The 18274-nt window shown below is 38.7% G+C and overlaps 1 protein-coding gene across 4 annotated transcripts in view; it reads left to right on the top strand.

The window, feature by feature from the left end:
- The window catches only part of ZCWPW1 (zinc finger CW-type and PWWP domain containing 1), a 36429-nt gene that overhangs the window by 17364 nt on the left and 791 nt on the right, over positions 1 to 18274 (top strand). For all 4 annotated transcript variants that reach the window (XM_058569153.1, XM_058569156.1, XM_058569157.1 and 1 more), the window contains 7 exons: positions 32 to 107; positions 525 to 629; positions 1883 to 1966; positions 2872 to 2938; positions 3343 to 3434; positions 17352 to 17409; positions 17872 to 18006. In XM_058569153.1, the coding sequence (XP_058425136.1) occupies positions 32 to 107; positions 525 to 629; positions 1883 to 1966; positions 2872 to 2938; positions 3343 to 3434; positions 17352 to 17409; positions 17872 to 18006 (617 nt within the window). The remainder of the gene's footprint in view (positions 1 to 31; positions 108 to 524; positions 630 to 1882; positions 1967 to 2871; positions 2939 to 3342; positions 3435 to 17351; positions 17410 to 17871; positions 18007 to 18274) is intronic.

Raw genomic sequence — 18274 nt, forward strand, 5'->3', positions numbered from 1 at the left:
TTCATCTCTTATACCCATCTATCTTCTCCAGGTGGCCAGGCATGATAGAATCTGATCCTGACCTGGGAGAATATTTTCTTTTTGCTTCTCATCTTGATTCCCTGCCGGTGAGTTTTCCTGTTTCAGGGTAGGTAGGTGCTCAGGCCAAAGTAATGAATAAATCACCCTAGCAAATGTGCAGAGTTAGAAACATAGCCACGGCCAGCAGACACGAGTAGAAACAGATACTTAGAGTGATAAACACAGAAATAAGTACTCACATATAGAAATAAACTTGAATCTAATTAAATATTTATTCATTACTAGGATATTTGTAGTTTTGATAAATATGCTTTGGTTAGGATTCCTGAGGTCAGGATGGAACAATGGAATGAGATGGGGTAGGTGCATCAGGTATAAGGGAGCAGACAAGGCCCAGCACCTCCTTCCTTATGAATCCTCAGTTCTTCCCTTGCCTTTTCTGGCTAGAGGGCTAAGGCAGGGAGAAGGACAAGAGGCCATAACAGAAACGTCTTTTCTTTCAGTCTAAGTACCATGTGACATTTTTTGGGGAAACAGTCTCTCGTGCTTGGATCCCAGTCAACATGCTAAAGAACTTCCAGGAGCTGTCTCTGGAGTTAACTGGAGTGGTGAGCAACCCTCGGGGGTCAGTTGTGATACAGGGAACTTGAAAACTAAATATTCCCTTTATTAAACATGATTTTCTCCCAGGGGCAGCTGGGTCAAGAGAAAGTCTCACGTTTGACCCAGTGTGCAAGAGTAAGGTTATACACGAGGGACTCTTCTTTCTACTAGGATTGCAGCAGGATAATGATTTTTCTTAGTGTCCTTTCCCACCTGTAGGTAAGGGACCTTCCTGAAGACAATGGTTTTCTACAGTTTAGCCAAAGCAGGTGTGGCAGAAATGAGGGCACAGATTAACTGAGGGTTTCTCAGTCTTGGCACTGTTGACATTTTGGGCCAGGTAATTGTTTGTTGTGGAGGACTGTCTTGTGCATTGTAGGATTTCTAGTAGCATCCCTGGGCTCTACTGGCATCTAGCCAGTAGCACTCCCCACCCCTAGTTGTGACCACCAAAAGTGTCTCTAGACATTGCCAAATATCTTCTGGGGGCAAAATCTTCCCCACTAAATTAACTAAATTATATTAACTAAATAATATAAAATATAAATTATATATATTATAAATATATATAATATAATTATATATAAATTAATTAACTGAATAATATTTTCTTCCTATAATCATTTTGGGCTCAACCAGCCTTACAAATGAGCAGAGGCCCAGCATCTTAGGGGCCTTAGAAAATCAGGAAGTGAGTATTAAATCAAGCAATTGGATCTAAAGAAACTTGTGAGAAGCTTAAAAGTGTAATCACCCAAACTCCTTTAATCTTGCCTTTTCAAATTTCCATGGGATTGGGCTGGCCCTGTGGCTTAGCGGTTAAATGCGCGCGCTCCGCTGCTGGCGGCCTGGGTTCGGATCCCGGGTGCGCACCGACACACTGCTTCTCCAGCCATGCTGAGGCTGCGTCCCACATACAGCAACTAGAAGGATGTGCAGCTATGACATACAACTATCTACTGGGGCTTTGGGGGAAAAATAAATAAATAAAATTAAAAAAAAAAATTTCCATGGGATTTACTTTGGAGAGGACACCAGAATGTTGGTTGAAAACATTGCTAGGAATTGGTGAAAGGTTTGGTGAGGGGGCAAGGTGGGAAGGCTTGTGTCTCTGAGCTCAAAGGATTAAGAATAGAAGTATCTCATTAATACCAGGAACCAGAAATAAATGTAGTTAAAGATAATGTTTGGTGAGTAGCAGTATGTTGGGGTCACTTCTCTTATATTTATCATTGACTCTAATCTTCTTCCCTTTCAGAAAAAGTACAGGAACAAGGACTGTAGCCAGAAACTGGGGGCAGCCCTGATGATGGCTCAAGAGGCAGAAAAGACCAGTATTCAGGTAGGAGAGTATTCAGACCACATACCTGCTCCTCTCTGGGATTTGGGACACAAAGCAAACCATACACTCCCTGCTGTAGAAAACCAGCTTGTCCTTCCCCATTACAGTCTTAGTATTAGAACTAGTCTTGGGCTGGCCCGCGGCTTAGTGGTTAAGTGCGCGCGCTCCGCTACTGGCGGCCTGGGTTCGGATCCCGGGCACGCACCGACGCACTGCTTCTCCGGCCGTGCTGAGGCCGTGTCCCACATACAGCAACTATGAAGGATGTGCAACTACGACATACAACTATCTACTGGTGCTTTGGGGACAAAAAAAAAAGGAGGAGGATTGGCAATAGATGTTAGCTCAGGGCTGATCTTCCTCACAAAAAAAAAAAAAAAGAAAAATAGAAAAGAACTAGTCTTTTCTTCCCAAGCCAGATTCCCTTGACTCCTTCAATCATCCATTTTTTTCCCTACCCTTGGACAAATGGGATCTTCTCTCAGCCCAGGCAGAGACAGTTTGTGGTAGGGGGAATCCTACCTCCCTATTTAACTTCAAGTCTCAGATATATGTACCTTAACCTCTCTTTAATTCAGAGTCAGTTTTTACTCTCAAATTCTGCCTTTGGAGGTAAGGTGGAGAATGACAAACTGAATTTCCCCTTTCCAGTTATTTACTGAATTATAAATAAACTAGAAAAAGAGATTATAACAATATTATATGTTATAATATTATATAATTATTTGTCAATATCATAATGTAATAGTTAATCTCCACAAAAATCTAGATAAACCTAATGGAATTTCAAGTGAAAATGGTATAGAATATGAATCCAAATTCCAAGACTAAAATCTTGAAGACAGATGGCAAAAGTAGCCCCTGGGAGACTAGTGGATGATGCTGTTGTTTCTTGCTTCCCTCAGGAGCGGGTTAACGTGTTTGGTTTCCAGAGACGATACAATGGATCAGACAATAGTGGAGAAGGAAAAGGTAGGATAAGGACTAGAGAGGGAGGGGAGGGATTCCTTCATGAGGGCAGCAACTGAAGCTTTTCTTTATTTTATATCCAATGTCATCAGCCTAGTTCTGGATTCTATAATAGGAGGCTGTCCATGAATGCCATTGACCAGGTGTCCAGGATGGATGGATGGATGGATGGGTGGAGAAGGGAATGGAGACAAAAAGCGGTTGGGGAGGGAGAGTGCATGATGAATAGTGATGGAACTTTGAAAAGGGTAGAACCATGATAATCTAGGATCATCTGTTATGGAAAAAATACCACTTGGACACGAAAGGCAGAGTTAGAAGAATGGTAATCTGGGATCAGCTCCATTAACTCATCACTTATTGTATTGGATAAATTATTTAGCTTTTCCTTCTTATTCCTGTTCTAGACTTAATGCTCTCTGGAGCTAACAGCCCAGATTCCTGTTTGGAAAAAGAAGAGGAAGAGTCAGAGGTAGAGGAGGAGAAGGAAGAGAAAAAAGTAAGATTGATCTTGAGAATTCCTTTTAGGAGATTCCTGTAGGGCATCTGGTTAGCATGGATTTATATTTCCTAAGGAACCATTCTGTCCCTTCCTCAGGGTAGCCCTGACTGGCTAGTCTTATCTCTTAGGGGCTTCCAGGGAAGAAGTCTCTCCTCTTTCTTCAGTTATTCTCTCTAATATCTCACATCTCTAGGAACTCATTTCTTGATTATCATCATAGTTCCTCTTGTAGTTCTTTGGTTCTTACTGGAGCAATTTCAGAGAATAGCAGATTACTTCTCTTCATTCTCCCTTCTCCCCTATGTGGACACTGAAGATATTCATTCACTTGTTCCCTTAGTTTCTTTTCAGGCATATGAGATATAGATTTTTTTTTTTGCATATTTAAAGACTTTTTTTTTAGAGCGGTTTTAGGTTTGCAGCAAAACTGAGAGAAAATTAGAGTTTCCATACATCCCTGCCCCCGCACGTGAATAGCCTCCCCCATTATCAGCATCCCCCACCAGAATAGTGCATTTGTTTACAATTGGTGAACCTATATTGACACATCATAATCACCCAAAGTCCGTAGATTACATTAGGGTTCACTCTTGGTTTTGTACATTCTATGGGTTTGGACAAAATATAATGACACATACCCATCATTATAGCATCACAGAGAGTATTTTCACTGCCCTAAAAATCCTGTGTGCTCCACTGATTCATCCCTCTACCCCAACAACCCTCAACTTCTGACAACCACTGATCTTTTTACTGTCGCCATAGTTTTGCCTTCTCTAGAATGTCATATAGTTGGAATCATATAGTATGTAGCCTTTTCAGACTGGCCTCTTTCACGTAGAAATATGCATTTAAAGTTCCTCCATGTCTTTTTGTGTCTTGATAGCTCATTTCTTTTTTTTTTCCTGAATAATATTTCATTTTCTGGGTATACCAAAGTTTATTTATCCATTCACTTCCTGAAGGATATCTTGGTTGCTTCCAAGTTTGGGCAATTATGAATAAAGCTGCTGTAAACATCCATGTACAGGTTTTTGTGGAAATGTAAGTTTTCAGTTCCTTTGGGTAAATGCCAAGGAGCTTGATTGCTGGCTCTTATGGTAAGATTATGTGTAGTTTTGTAAGAAACCACCAAACTGTCTTCCAAAGTGGCTGCACCATTTTGCATTCCTACCAGCAATGAATGAGAGTTCCTGTTGCTCCACATCCTTGCCAGCATTTGATGTTGTCAGTCTTCCAGATTTTGGTCATTCTAATAGGTGTGTAGTGGTATCTCATTGTTGTTTTAATTTGCATTTCCCTGATGATGTATGATGTGGAGCATCTTTTCATATTCTTTTTGGCCATCTGTATATCTTCTTTGGTGAGGGGTCCATTAAAGTGTTTGGTCCAATTTTAAATTGGGTTTATTTTCTTTTTGTTGAGTTTTAAGAGTTCTTCATATATTTTAGATAACAGTCCTTTATCAGTTGTATCTTTTGCAAATATGCAAATATTTTCTTTCAGTCTGTGGCGTGTCTTCTCATTCTATTGATATTGTCTTTTGTGGAGCAGAAGTTTTTAATTTTAATGAAGTCCAGCCTATCAGTTATTTCTTTCATGGATTGTGCCTTTGGTGTTGTATATAAAAAGTCATTGCCATACCCAAGGTCATCTAGATTTTGTCTTATGTTATCTTCTAGATGTTTTATAGTTTTGCACTTTAGACTTAGATCTATAATACATTTTGAGTTCATTTTGTTGTTGTTGTTGTTGAGGGAGATTGGCCCTGAGCTAACATCTGTGCCAATCTTCCTCTGCTTTGTGTATGGGATGCCACCATGGCATGGCTTGATGAGTGGTGTGTAGGTCCACGCCCAGGATCTGAACCTGTGAACCCCAGGCCACCGAAGTGGAATGCATGAACTTAACCACTACACCACCAGGCCAGCACCTTGAGTTAATTTTTTTTTAATTTTTTTATTGAGGTCATATTGGCTTATAACACTGTGTAAATTTCAGGTGTACATTATTATATGTCAGTTTCTGTATAGATTGCATCGTGTTCACCAATAGTCTACTTTTTTTTTATTGATGTTTTAATAGTTTTTAACATTGTGAAATTTTGGGTTGTACGTTTTTGTTTGTCCATCACCCTATATATGTCTCCCTTCACCCCTTGTGCCCACCCCCCACCCCCATTACCCCTGGTAACCACAATACAGTTTTCTCTGTCCGTGTGTTGGTTTATATTCCACATATGAGTGAGATCATACAGTGTTTGTCTTTCTCTTTCTGGCTTACTTCACTTAACATAATACCCTCCAGGCCCATCCATGTTGTTGCAAATGGGATGATTTTGTCATTTTTATGGCTGAGTAGTATTCCATTGTATGTATATACCACATTTTCTTGATCCAGTCGTCAGTCGAGGGACACTTAGGTTGCTTCCACGTCTTGGCTATAGTGAATAATGCTGCAATGAACATAGGGGTGCATAAGCCTCTTTGGATTATTGATTTCAGGTTCGTTGGATAGATTCCCAGTAGTGGGATAGCTGGATCATAGGGCATCTCTATTTTTAATTCTTTGAGGAATCCCCATACCGTTTTTCACATAGAGGCTGCACCAGTTTGCATTCCCACCAGCTGTGTTTGAGGGTTCCTGTTTCTCCACATCCTCTCCAATATTTATTGTTTTTTGTCTTGGTGATTATAGCCATTCTAACAGGTGTGAGATGATATCTTAGTGTTGTTTTGACTTGCATTTCCCTGATGATTAATGATGTTGAACATCTTTTCATGTGCCTATTGGCCATCTGTATATCTTTGGAGAAGTGTCTGTTCATTTCCTCTGCCCATTTTTTGATCGGGTTGTTTGTTTTTTTGTTGTTCAGTTGTGTGAGTTCTTTGTATGTTATGGAGATCAATCCCCTGTCAGATGTATGTTTTGCAAATAGTCTCTCCCAGCTGGTGGGTTGTCTGTTCATCTTGATTCTGGTTTCGTTTGTCTTGTAGAAGCTCTTTAATCTGATAAAGTCCCACTTGTTTATTTTTTCTTTAGTTTCCCTAGTCTGGGTAGGCATGTCATCCGAAAAGATTCCTTTATGACCAGTGTCAAATAGTGTGTTGCCTATATTTTCTTCTATGAGTTTTATAGTTTCAGGTCTCAGCTTCAGGTCTTTGATCCATTTTGAGTTAATTTTTGTGAATGGCGATAGCAGATGGTCCACTTTCATTCTTTTGCATGTGGCTGTCCAGTTTTCCCAACATTTCCCATTTATTGAAGAGACTTTCCTTTCTCCATTGTATGTTCTTAGCTCCTTTGTCGAAAATTAGCTGTTTGTATATGTGTGGTTTTATTTCTGGGCTTTCAGTTCTGTTCCATTGATCTGTATGTCTGTTTTTTTTTTTTTTACCAGTACCATGCTGTTTTGATTACTATTGCTTTGTAGTATGTTTTGAAGTCAGGGATTGTGATGCCTCCAGCTTTGTTCTTTTTTCTTAGGATTGCTTTAGCTATCTGGGGTCTTTTGTTGCCCCATATGAATTTTAGTATTCTTTTTTCTATTTCCATGAAGAATGTCATTAGGATTCTGATTGGGATTGCATTGAATCTGTAGATTGCTTTAGGTAATATAGAAATTTTAACTGTGTTTATTCTTCCAATCCATGTGCATGGGATATCTTTCCATTTCTTTATGTCATCATCAATTTCTTTCAATAATGTCTTGTAGTTTTCATTGTATAGGTCTTTCACCTCCTTGGTAAAATTTATTCCTAGATGCAATTGTAAATGGTATTATCTTTTTGAGCTCTCTTTCTGTTATTTCGTTATTAGCATACAGAAATGCAACTGATTTTTGTAGATTGATTTTGTACCCTGCGACTTTGCTGTAGTTGTTGATTATTTCTAATAGTTTTCCAACGGATTCTTTAGGGTTTTCTATTTATAAAATCATGTCATCTGCAAATAGTGAGAGTTTCACTTCTTGGTTAACTATTTGGATTCCTTTTATTCCTTTTTCTTGCCTAATTGCTCTGGCCAAAACCTCCAGTACTATGTTGAATAGGAGTGGTGAGAGTGGGCAGCCCCGCCTCATTCCTCTTTTCAGAGGAATGGCTTTCAGTCTTTCCCCATTGAGTATGATGTTGGCTGTGGGTTTGTCATAAATAGCCTTTATTATGTTGAGGTACTTTTCCTTCTATTCCCATTTTGTTGAGAGTTTTTATCATAAATGGATGTTGTATTTTGTCAAATGCCTTCTCTGCATCTACTGAGATGACCATGTGGTTTTTATTCTTTGTTTTGTTGATGTGGTGTATCACGTTGATTGATTTGTGGATGTTGAACCATCCCTGTGTCCCTGGTATAAATCCCACTTGATCATGGTGTATGATCTTTTTAATCTATTGCTGTATTCGGTTTGCCAATATTCTGTTGAGAATTTTTGCATCTATGTTCTTCAGCGATATTGGCCTGTAATTTTCCTTCTTTGTATTGTCTTTGTCTGGCTTTGGTATCAGGGTGATGTTGGCCTCGTAGAATGAGTTAGGAAGTATTCCATCTTCCTCTATTTTTTGGAATAGTTTGAGAAGGATGGGTATTAATCTTCTTTGAATGTTTGGTAAAATTCACCAGAGAAGCCATCTGGTCCTGGACTTTTATTTTTTGGGAGGTTTTTGATTACTATTTCAATCTCTTTACTTGTGATTGGTCTATTCAGATTCTGTATTTCTTCTTGGTTCAGTTTTGGGAGGTTGTATGAGTCTAAGAATTTATCCATTTCTTCTAGATTGTCCAATTTGTTGGCATATAATTTCTCATAGTATTCTCTTATAATCCTCTGTATTTCCGTGGTACCTGTTGTAATTTCTCCTCTTTCATTTCTAATTTTATTTACTTGAGCCTTTTCTCTTTTTTTCTTAGTAAGCCTGGCTAAGGATTTGTCAATTTTGTTTATCTTCTCAAAGAACCAACTCTTTGTTTCATTAATCCTTTCTACTGTTTTTTTGGTCTCAATTTCATTTATTTCTGCTCTGATTTTTATTATTTCTCTCCTTCTGCTGACTTTGGGCTTTGTTTGTTCTTCTTTTTCTAGTTCTGTTAGGTGTAATTTCAGGTTGCTTATTTGGGCTTTTTCTTGTTTGTTAAGGTGGGCTTGTATCGCTATGAGTTTCCCTCTCAGGACCACCTTTGCTGCAACCCATATGGTTTGGTATGGCATATTTTCATTTTCGTTTGTTTCCAGATAGTTTTTGATTTCTACTTTAATTTCATCAATGATCCATTGGTTGTTCAGTAGCATGTTGTTTAATCTCCACATTTTTGTCACTTTCCCATTTTTTTTTTTGTGGTTGATTTCCAGTTTCATAGCATTATGGTCTGAAAAGATGCTTGTTATGATTTCAGTCTTCTTGAATTTATTGAGACTTGCTTTGTTTCCCAACATATGGTCTATCCTTGAGAATGTTCCATGCACGCTTGAGAAGAATGTGTAGTCAGCTGTTTTTGGATGGAGTGCTCTGTATATGTCTACTAGGTCCATCTCGTCCAGTTTTTCATTTAAGTCTACTATTTCTTTATTGACTTTTTGTCTGGGTGATCTATCCATTGATGTATGTGGGGTATTAAGATCCCCTACTATTATTGTGTTATTGTTAATATCTCCTTTTAGGTTTGTTAATAGTTGCTTTATGTACATTGGTGCTCCTATGTTGGGTGCATATATATTTATAAGTGATATGTCTTCTTAGTGGAGTGTCCCTTTTATCATTATATATTTCCCTTCTTTGTCTCTCTTAACATGTTTTATCTTGAATTCTACTTTGTCTGATATGAGTATGGCAACATCTGCTTTCTTTTGTTTGCCATTAGCTTGGAGTATTGTCTTCCATCCTTTCACTCTGAGCCTGTGCTTGTCTTTAGAGCTGAGATGTGTTTCCTGGAGGCAGCATATTGTTGGTTCTTGCTTTTTAATCCATCCTGCCACTCTGTATCTTTTGATTGGAGAGTTCAATCCATTTACATTTAGGGTAATTATTGATATATGAGGGCTTAATGTTGCTGTTTTGTCACTTATTTTCCAGTTCTTTTGCATTTCCTTTGTTTCTTGTCCTGTCTGTTTTGGACTGCCAATTCAGTTTGGTTGTTCTGTCTTATGACTCTTCTAGTTTTCTCTTTGTTAATCACGTGTGATTTTGTTTTGATTATTTGTTTAGTTGTTACCTTGAGGTTTGTGTAAAAAATCTTGTGTATGAGATAGTCCATTATCTGATGGCCTCCTATTTCCTTGTACTAAGTCAATTCAATCACTTTCCTCTTCCCCTTCTAAGTCATTCTTGTTATACCTTATTCTATGTTGTGTTGTGGGTGTGTGTTTACAGTGATGATGTGGGTGTGTGTTTACAGTGATGAGGTTAAATTTATTTTTGGTGAATTCCTTCCTTTGATCTTTGATTTTGCTGTTTAAGTGGTTGCTAACCTATTCCGGTCAAGATCCACTATTTTTCTGAGTTTGTCTGCCTACTTTTCTCCGTGCTCCAAGCTTTGTATTCCCTTTCTCTTCTGTTTTTCAGGCCTGAGGGCCTTCTTGAGTATTTCTTGTAGTGGGGGTTTCGTGGCCATGAACTCCCTTAGCTTTTGTTTATCTGGGAAAGTTACTATTTCTCCATCATATTTGAAGGATATTTTCCTGGATAGAGTATTCTTGGCTGAAATTTTTTGTCTTTCAATATTTTGAATATATCATTCCAGTCTCTCCTAGCCTGTAAAGTTTCTGTTGAGAAATCCACTGAGAGCCTGATGAGAGTTCCTTTGTATGTTATTTTTTGTTTTTGTCTAGCTGCCCTTAATATTGTTTCTTTGTCGTTGACTTTGGCCAGCCTTACCACTAGATGTCGTGGAGTGGGCCTTTGCCTGTTGGTGTATTTAGGTGATCTGTTGGCTTCGCTTACTGGTATTTCCTGCTCCTTCCCCAGATTTGGGAAGTTCTCAGCTATTATTTCCTTGAATAGGCTCTCTGTTCCTTTTCCCCTCTCTTCTCCCTCAGGAATACGTATAATTCTTATGTTACATTTCCTAATTGAGTCAGATATTTCTCGGAGACTTTCTTCATTTCTTTTTAGTCTTAGTTCTCTCTCCTCCTCCATCTGGAGCATATCTGTATTCCTATCCTCTATAATGCTAATTCTTTCCTCCATATTGTCAGCTCTGTTCTTTAAAGATTCCAGATTCTCCTTTATCTCCTCCGTTGTGTTCTTCATCTCCATCAGCACTGATTGGTTTTTCTTTATGATTTCAATCTCTTTTGTGAAGAAACTCCTAATCTCATTGAATTGTTTGTCTGTGGTGTCTCGTTTTCATTGAGTTTTTTTATGATAGCTGTTTTGAAATCTGTCATTTAGGTTATGGATTTCTGTGTCTTCAGGGTTGGTTTCTGGGTGCTTGTCATTTTCCTTCTGGTCTGGTGATTTCATGTACCTTTGCATTGTGGTTCCTGTATTGACTTTGTTTTTCCTCATCCTGGAAATATCTGGTTGCAATTTCCACCCACCACCGCTGTGTGGGGGTAAAGGGCTGTGTAATCTGAGCCCCCTGTGCTCTGCCCCGGCTGTTCACTGCAATCCACTGGTTGCTTGGTCTGGTCTGGTTGGCTGAGCTGCAGGGTCCGGCTTGGGGTGTGGGGCTCTCTCTTTTGCCCGCTGGGGGGGTCCCTGGTGTGGGTGGCTTCTCGTTTGCCCCTCGTTATCTGCTCTCCTGGGGTGCTCAGATGTTGATGGTACCCTGTAGCAGTTCTGAGTCCTCTGTGTGGGAATTTCCCACTGGCTGAGAGAGCCTGAAGAGCTACGGTTTCCCCGCAGAGGGCCGCCCCTCCCCCCTCTCTGGGAGCTGCAAGGACCGCAGAGGGCCGCCCCTCCCCCCTCTCTGGGAGCTGCAAGGACCGGGATTGCTGATCTGATGGGGAGGGAGAGGAGTTCTCCTTACCTCTCCCCACTTCCTCCAGGGGCCCAGCACATTCCACTCTCATATGTGCGGCAGTGTGGATCTTTCCGATCTTGCTTTTCGCTGTCTAGGATTCCGTTGTTGGTCTGTGACTGTTCCTTTTGTTGTATCTTCTTGGGGGAAGACTTTACGGGAAAGCTCACTCTGCCATGATGCTGATGTCACTCACCAATAGTCTACTTTTTATCTGTCACCATATATATGTGCCCCTTTACCCCTTTCACCTCTCCCCACCCCTTTCCCTTTTGGTAACCACTAATCTGTTCTCCTTATCCATGTGTTTGTTTATCTTCCACATATGATTGAAGTCATATGGTGTTTGTCTTTGTCAGGCTTATTTCACTTAGCATAATACCCTCAAGGTCCATCTATGTTGTCACAAATGGCACAATTTTGTCTTTTTTATGGCTGAGTAGCATTCCATTGTATGTATATACACATCTTCTTTATCCTTTCATCCATTGATGGGCACTTGGGTTGCTTCCATGTCTTGGCTATTGTGAATAATGCTGTGATGAACATAGGGATGCATAAATCTCTTTGACTGTTGACTTCATGTTCTTTGGATAAATACCAGTAGTGGGATAGCTGGATCGTATGGTATTTCTATTTTTAATTTTTTGAGAAATCTCCATACTGTTTTCAATAGTGGCTGCACCAGTTTGCATTCCCATCAGCAGTACATGAGGGTTCCCTTTTCTCCACATCGTCTCCAACATTTGTTATTGCTTGTCTTGTTTGTTATTGCTATTCTGATGGGTGTAAGGTGATATCTCGTTATAGTTTTGATTTGCATTTCCCTAATAATTAGTGATGTTGAACATCTTTTCATGTGCCTGCTGGCCATCTGTATATCTTCTTTGGAAAAATATCTGTGCATATCCTCTGCCCATTTTTTGACTGGGTTATTTGTTTTTTTGTTGTTGAGATGTATAAGTTCTTTATATATTTTGGAAATTAACCCCTTGTTGGATATATGATTTGCAGATATTTTCATTTTGAGTTAACTTTTGTGAGGAGTGTAAAATCTGCATCTAGATTCATGCTTTTGCGTGTGGTTGTCCACTTTTTCCAGCACTATTTGTTGAAAAGACCATCTTTGCTCCATTGTATTGCCTTTGCTCCTTTGTGAAAGATCAGCTGACTGTTTTTATGTGGGTCTGTTTCTGGGATCTCTGTTCTGTTGCATTGACCTATTTGTCTATTCTTCTGCCAATATCACGCTGTCTTGATTACTGTACCTTTACAGTAAGTCTTGAAGTCAGCTAGAGTCAGTCCTCCAACTTTGTTCTTCTCCTTCAATATTGTGTTGGTTATCTGGGTATTTTGCCGCTACATATAAGCCTTAGTATCAGTTTGTCGATGTCTACAAAATAACTTGCTGGGATTTGGATTAGAATTTCATTAACTCTATAGATCAAGTTGGAAAAAACTGACAATATTGAGTCTTCCTATCCACAAACATGGACCGTCTCTCGATTTACTTAATTCTTCTTTGATTTCATTCATCAGAGTTTTATAGTTTTCCTCATACAGATCTTGTACATATTTTGTTAGATTTGTACCTAAGTTGTTTTTTTTCTTTTTTTTTTTTTTTTTGGTGAAGAAGATTTTCCCTGAGCTAACATCTGTGCCAATCTTCCTCTATTTTGTATGTGGGACACCACCACAGCATGGCTTGATGAGCAATGTGTAGGTCTGTGCCCAGGATTCAAACCCATGAACCCTGGGCTGCTAAAACAGAGTGTGTGAACTTAACCACTATGCCACCGGGCTAGCCCCCCAAGTATTTTTCTTTTGGTGCTAATATAAATGGTATTGTGTTTTTAATATCAAATTCCATTGATTTGTTGTTCATTGCTGGTATATAGGAAAGCAGTTGACTTTTGTATATTAATCTTGTATCCTGCAACCTTGCTATAATTGGTTATTAGTTGCTGGAGTTATTTTTGTCAACTCTTTCAGATTTTCTACATAGACAATCATGTCAGCTGCAAATAAAGACAGTTTTATTTCTTCCTTCCCAATCTCTATACCTTTTATTTCCTTTTGTCTTATTGCATTAGCTAGAACTTCCAATATGATGTTGAAAAGGAGTAGTGAGAGGGGACATATTTGCCTCGTTCCTCATCTTAGTGGGAAAGCTTCTAGTTCTCACCATTAAGTACGATGTTAGTTGCAGGTTTTTTGTAGATATTCTTTATCAAGTTGAGAAAGTTCTTCTCTATTCCTAGTTTACTAAGACTTTTTACCATGAATGGGTGTTGAATTTTGTCAAATGCTTTTTCTGCACATATTGATATGAGCATGTGATTTTTCTTTTTTAGCCTGTTGATGTGGTGGATTACATTAATTGATTTTTGAATGTTGAAGCAGCCTTGCATGCCTTGGATAAATCTGCTTGTTCATGGTGTATAGTTCTTTTTATTCATCATTGCGTTCGATTTGCTAAGATTTTGTTGAGGATTTTTGCATCTCTATTCATAAGAGATATTAGTCTGTAGTTTTCTTTTCTTGTAATGTCTTTCTCTGGTTTTGGTATTAGGGTAATGCTGGCCTCATAGAATGAGTTACGAAGTATTCTGTCTGCTTCTATCCTCTGAAAGAGATTATAGAGAATTGGTATATTTTTTTTCTGTAGATGTTTGGTAGAATTCACCAGTGAACCCATCACGGCCTGATGCTTTTTGTTTGGAAGGTTATTAGTTATTGATTCAATGTCTTTAATAAACATAGGCCTATTTAGAGTGTCTATTTCTTCTTGCGTGAGTTTTGGCAGATTGTGTCTTTTAAGGAATTGGTCCATTTCATTTTGGTTATTGAATTTGTGGGCAATGAGTTGTTCATAGTATTCCTTTATTATCCTTTTAATGTCCTTGGTATCTGTAGTGATAGCCCTTGTTTACTTTCTGATGTTAGGAATCTGTCTCTGCTCTCTTTTTTTCTTAGTTAGCCTGGCTAGAGGCTTATCAATTTTATTGATCTTTTCAAAGAACCAGCTTTTAGTTTTGTTGATTTCCTCTACTGATTTCCTATTTTCAGTTTCATTGATTTCTGCTCTAATTCTTATTATTTCTTTTCTTCTGCTTACTTTGGATTTAATTTGCTCTTCTTTTTCTATTTTCCTAAGGTTGAAACTTAGATTATTGATGTTAGATCTTTCTTCTTTTCTAATATATGCATTCAGTGCTATAAATTTCCTTCTAAGCACTGCTTTCACTGCATCCCACAAATTTGATTAGTTGTGTTTTCATTTTTGTTTAGCTCAATATATTTCAAAATTTCTTCTGAGATTTCTTCTTTGACCCATGTGTTATTTAGAAGTGTGTTGTTTAATCTCCATGTATTTGGGGATTTTCCAGTTATCTTTCTGTTAATGACTTCTAGTTTAATTCCATTGTGGTCTGACAGCAGACATTGTATGATTTATGTATATTAAATTTGTTAAGTTGTGTTTTATGGCCCAGAATGTGGTCAGTCTTGGTCAGTGCTCCACGTGAGCTTGAGAGGAATATGTATTCTGCTGTTATTGGATGAAGTAGTCTGGTAGATGTCTATTATATCCAGTTGATTGATGGCTGAGTTCAACTGTGTCCTTACTGATTTCTTGCCTGTTGGATCTGTCCATTTATGAGAGAGGGATGTTGAAGTCTCCAACTATGATAGTGGATTCAACTATTTCTCTTTGCAGTTCTGTCAGTTTTTGCCTCACATAGTTTGGTGCTCTGTTGTTTGGCACATACACTTTAAAGATTGTTATGTCTTCTTGGAGAATTGACCCCTCTTTCATTATGTAATGCCCTTCTTTATCCCTGATAACTTTCCTTACTTTGAACAGGTCTTCTTTGTCTGAAATTAATATAGTTACTCCTTTTTTCTTTTGATTAGTGTTAGTATAGTATATTTTTCTCCATCCATTTACTTTATATGTATCTTTATATTTAAAGTGGGTTTCTTGTAGACCACATATAGTTGGGTCTTGTTTTTTGATCCACTCTGAAATCTCTGTCTTTTAATTGGTGCATTTAGACCATTGACATTCAAAATAATTATTTTTATAGTGGATTGATATCTTCAATATTTGTTACTGTTTTCTATTGCTCTTGTTCTTTCTTCCTATTTTTGTCTTCTACTCTTTTTCTGCCTTTTGTGGTTTTAAGTGAGCATTCTATATGATTCCATTTTCTCTCCTTCCATAGCATATCAGGAAAGGTATTTTTTTCCTTTGGCTTCTTTTAGGGCTTTGTATTTGATTTTCTGTAGTTTGAAAATGATATGCCTAGGGGTAGTTGTTTGGCGTTTATCCTTCTTGGTGTTCACTGAGCTTTTTGGATCTGTGTTTTGGTGTCTGACGTTAATTTGGGGAAATTCTCCTTCGTTATTGTTTTCAATATTTCTTGAGTTTATTTCTCTTTTTCTTCTCCTGGTATTCCCGTTATGCATATGTTACACATTTTGTAGTTGTCCCACAATCCTCGGATATTCTGTTCTTTTTTTTTTTAGTCCTCGTTCTCTTTGCCTTTCAGTTTTGAAGGTTTCCGTTGAGATAGCCTCAAGCTCAGAGATTCTTTCCTTAGCCATGTCCAGTCTACTAATAAGCCCATTAGAGACATTCTTCATTTCTGTTACAGTGTTTTTGATCTCTAAAATTTCCTTTTGAATCTTTCTTAGGATTTCCATCTCTTTGCTTAGATTGCCCATCTGTTCTTGCACACTGTCTACTTTATCCATCAGAGCCCTTTGCATATTAATCATATTTACTTTAAATTTCCAGACTGATAATTCCATGCCATGTTTGGTTTTGATACTTGCTTTGTCTCTTCAAATTGTGTTTTTTGCCTTTTGATATCCTTGTAGTTTTTTTCTTGATTGCCAGACATGATGTACCAGGTAAAAGGAACTGTTGTAAATATGCCTTTACTAATGGGGTGGTTAGGTGTTGGGGGGCAGGGAAGTGTTCTATAGTCCTATGATTAGGTCTCAGTCTTTTAATGAACCTATGCCTCTGGACTGTGCACTTCACAAGTGTTCTTTGGTTTTTTTTTCTCTCCCCTTGGGTGGGACAGGATAGTTAGAGTGGGCTAGAGTGGATATTTCCCTTCCTCTAGGAAAGTTAGGTGCTGGTTAACTAGGTTCTCCTGAGGGCAGGCCTTGTTAAGAAGAACAAAGTGCTCTGATATATTCCAAAATGGTTCCTTTTCCCTTCCCCCTGCTGGAAGCATGAAGGGATTTTTCTCTGATATTTTCTGTGAGAACCTGGTCAGGCTCCTGGAGGTAAAACTCACAAAAGTTTGGGAGCTCTCTATGACTGGGTCCCCTTAGAGTTTTTAACTTTCAGACTTGTCTGCACTGAGCAATTCATTTATTACTGTTGAGGTTTTCCTACCTGGCACTGGTTCTCATGGTGGTTACTGCGTATAAGTCTAGGCTCTGGTAAGCCAGGACTCCCAGTATTTGCCTCTCTGTCTCTTCAGTCTTGAGGACAGCAGTTTCCCTTGTGTCCTCACCTCTCTTATGAATCCAAGAAGAGTTGTTAATTTTTCAGTCTGTTCAGCTTTTGGTTGTTGTTAGAGCAGAGTGGCTACTTCCAAGCTCCTTACATGTAGAACTGGAATCTGGAAGTTCTGGAATATAGATTTTTTTTTCACTTTCTCTTTTAATTTACCAATTTTTATCATGTTTGTAGCCTACCTTTATTTCCTTCTCCTGTGCATAAAGCCTTGCATTGGCTAATATCAAGTAGAATGGCAAGGATGAACATCTTTCTCTTTGTTGTCATTATTTAAATAGTATCAGGCTCACTGTTTTGACTAATTTGAACCTAATTTGACTTCCTTAAGTGCACCTGTCATTTCTGTAGCATCCCACTCTATTAAAAACACAATTATGTGACTTCATTTATATTGTCTTGTTGTTCTCTCCCATTCTCAGGACCCAACTTTGCCCAGTCCCACGCCAGCCAAAATTCAGACCAAAAAAGCCAAGGCAGGTAAGCAAGCCAGCTGGAAGTGGGACCTGTGACACAGTTAAGGTGGGGCAGAAGCAGAAAGTGGAAGGGGTCTGCAGGCAGCCAGACCTTACTGGTTGTCTCAGCTCTAGAACCTGAGAAATAGGCAGGATTCATGCTAGCATCATCAGGGAAGCTATAGCCTCCTCACTTCCCTGTAATGAATTATAAAATCGTAGCTTAAAGGCAGAATGAATGTTTTAAATTCTTAGCCAAAAAGGATGACTTCCTGGAGACTCTGAGAACTGTAAAGAGAAGATCCAGGAAAAAAAAAAGAGAAATATTTGGGAAAAAGAAAGGAACCAAGAGAACTCACTAGATTGAGAATGAGCAGAAGATGCAGGGCGGAGACTAAATGTGGGAGGTCTGTGGACCCATGTCAAGCTGTCATTTAGAGAGAAATAAACAAATATCCTTCATGGTTGGTGGGTGGGGGTGATGTAGGCATAGGAGATGGACGAGATGGAACTCCGCAAAGGAAGAAAATGAAGAGATCTCTGGGAAATGAGTCTCCAGCTCCTCCTGTACCCATAATGGGAAGGAAAGAAGGGCACGGGAATTCAGACTCGGATCAGCCAGGTGAGGCTCAGGCTGGGGAAAAACTATGGGGAAATGAGGTACATGTTTGCATCTTCCCTCCCTGGATCATTTCTTTACAATTCTACAGCTTTTAATTACTTCACAAAAAGAACAAAAAGTACACCAGGTTGTAGAATGCAGCACACACTGTAGAAACATAATGGTTATTGATTTGATTTGATCCAGGGACAGGAGAATGGTAAGGAGGTGGGAACTAACGTATATTGAGTGTTGCTGTGGGCTGGTAGATAGATACTTCCATGCTTGT

The sequence above is a fragment of the Diceros bicornis genome, chromosome 26 (assembly GCF_020826845.1).
Source record: "Diceros bicornis minor isolate mBicDic1 chromosome 26, mDicBic1.mat.cur, whole genome shotgun sequence".
NCBI lineage: Eukaryota > Metazoa > Chordata > Mammalia > Perissodactyla > Rhinocerotidae > Diceros > Diceros bicornis.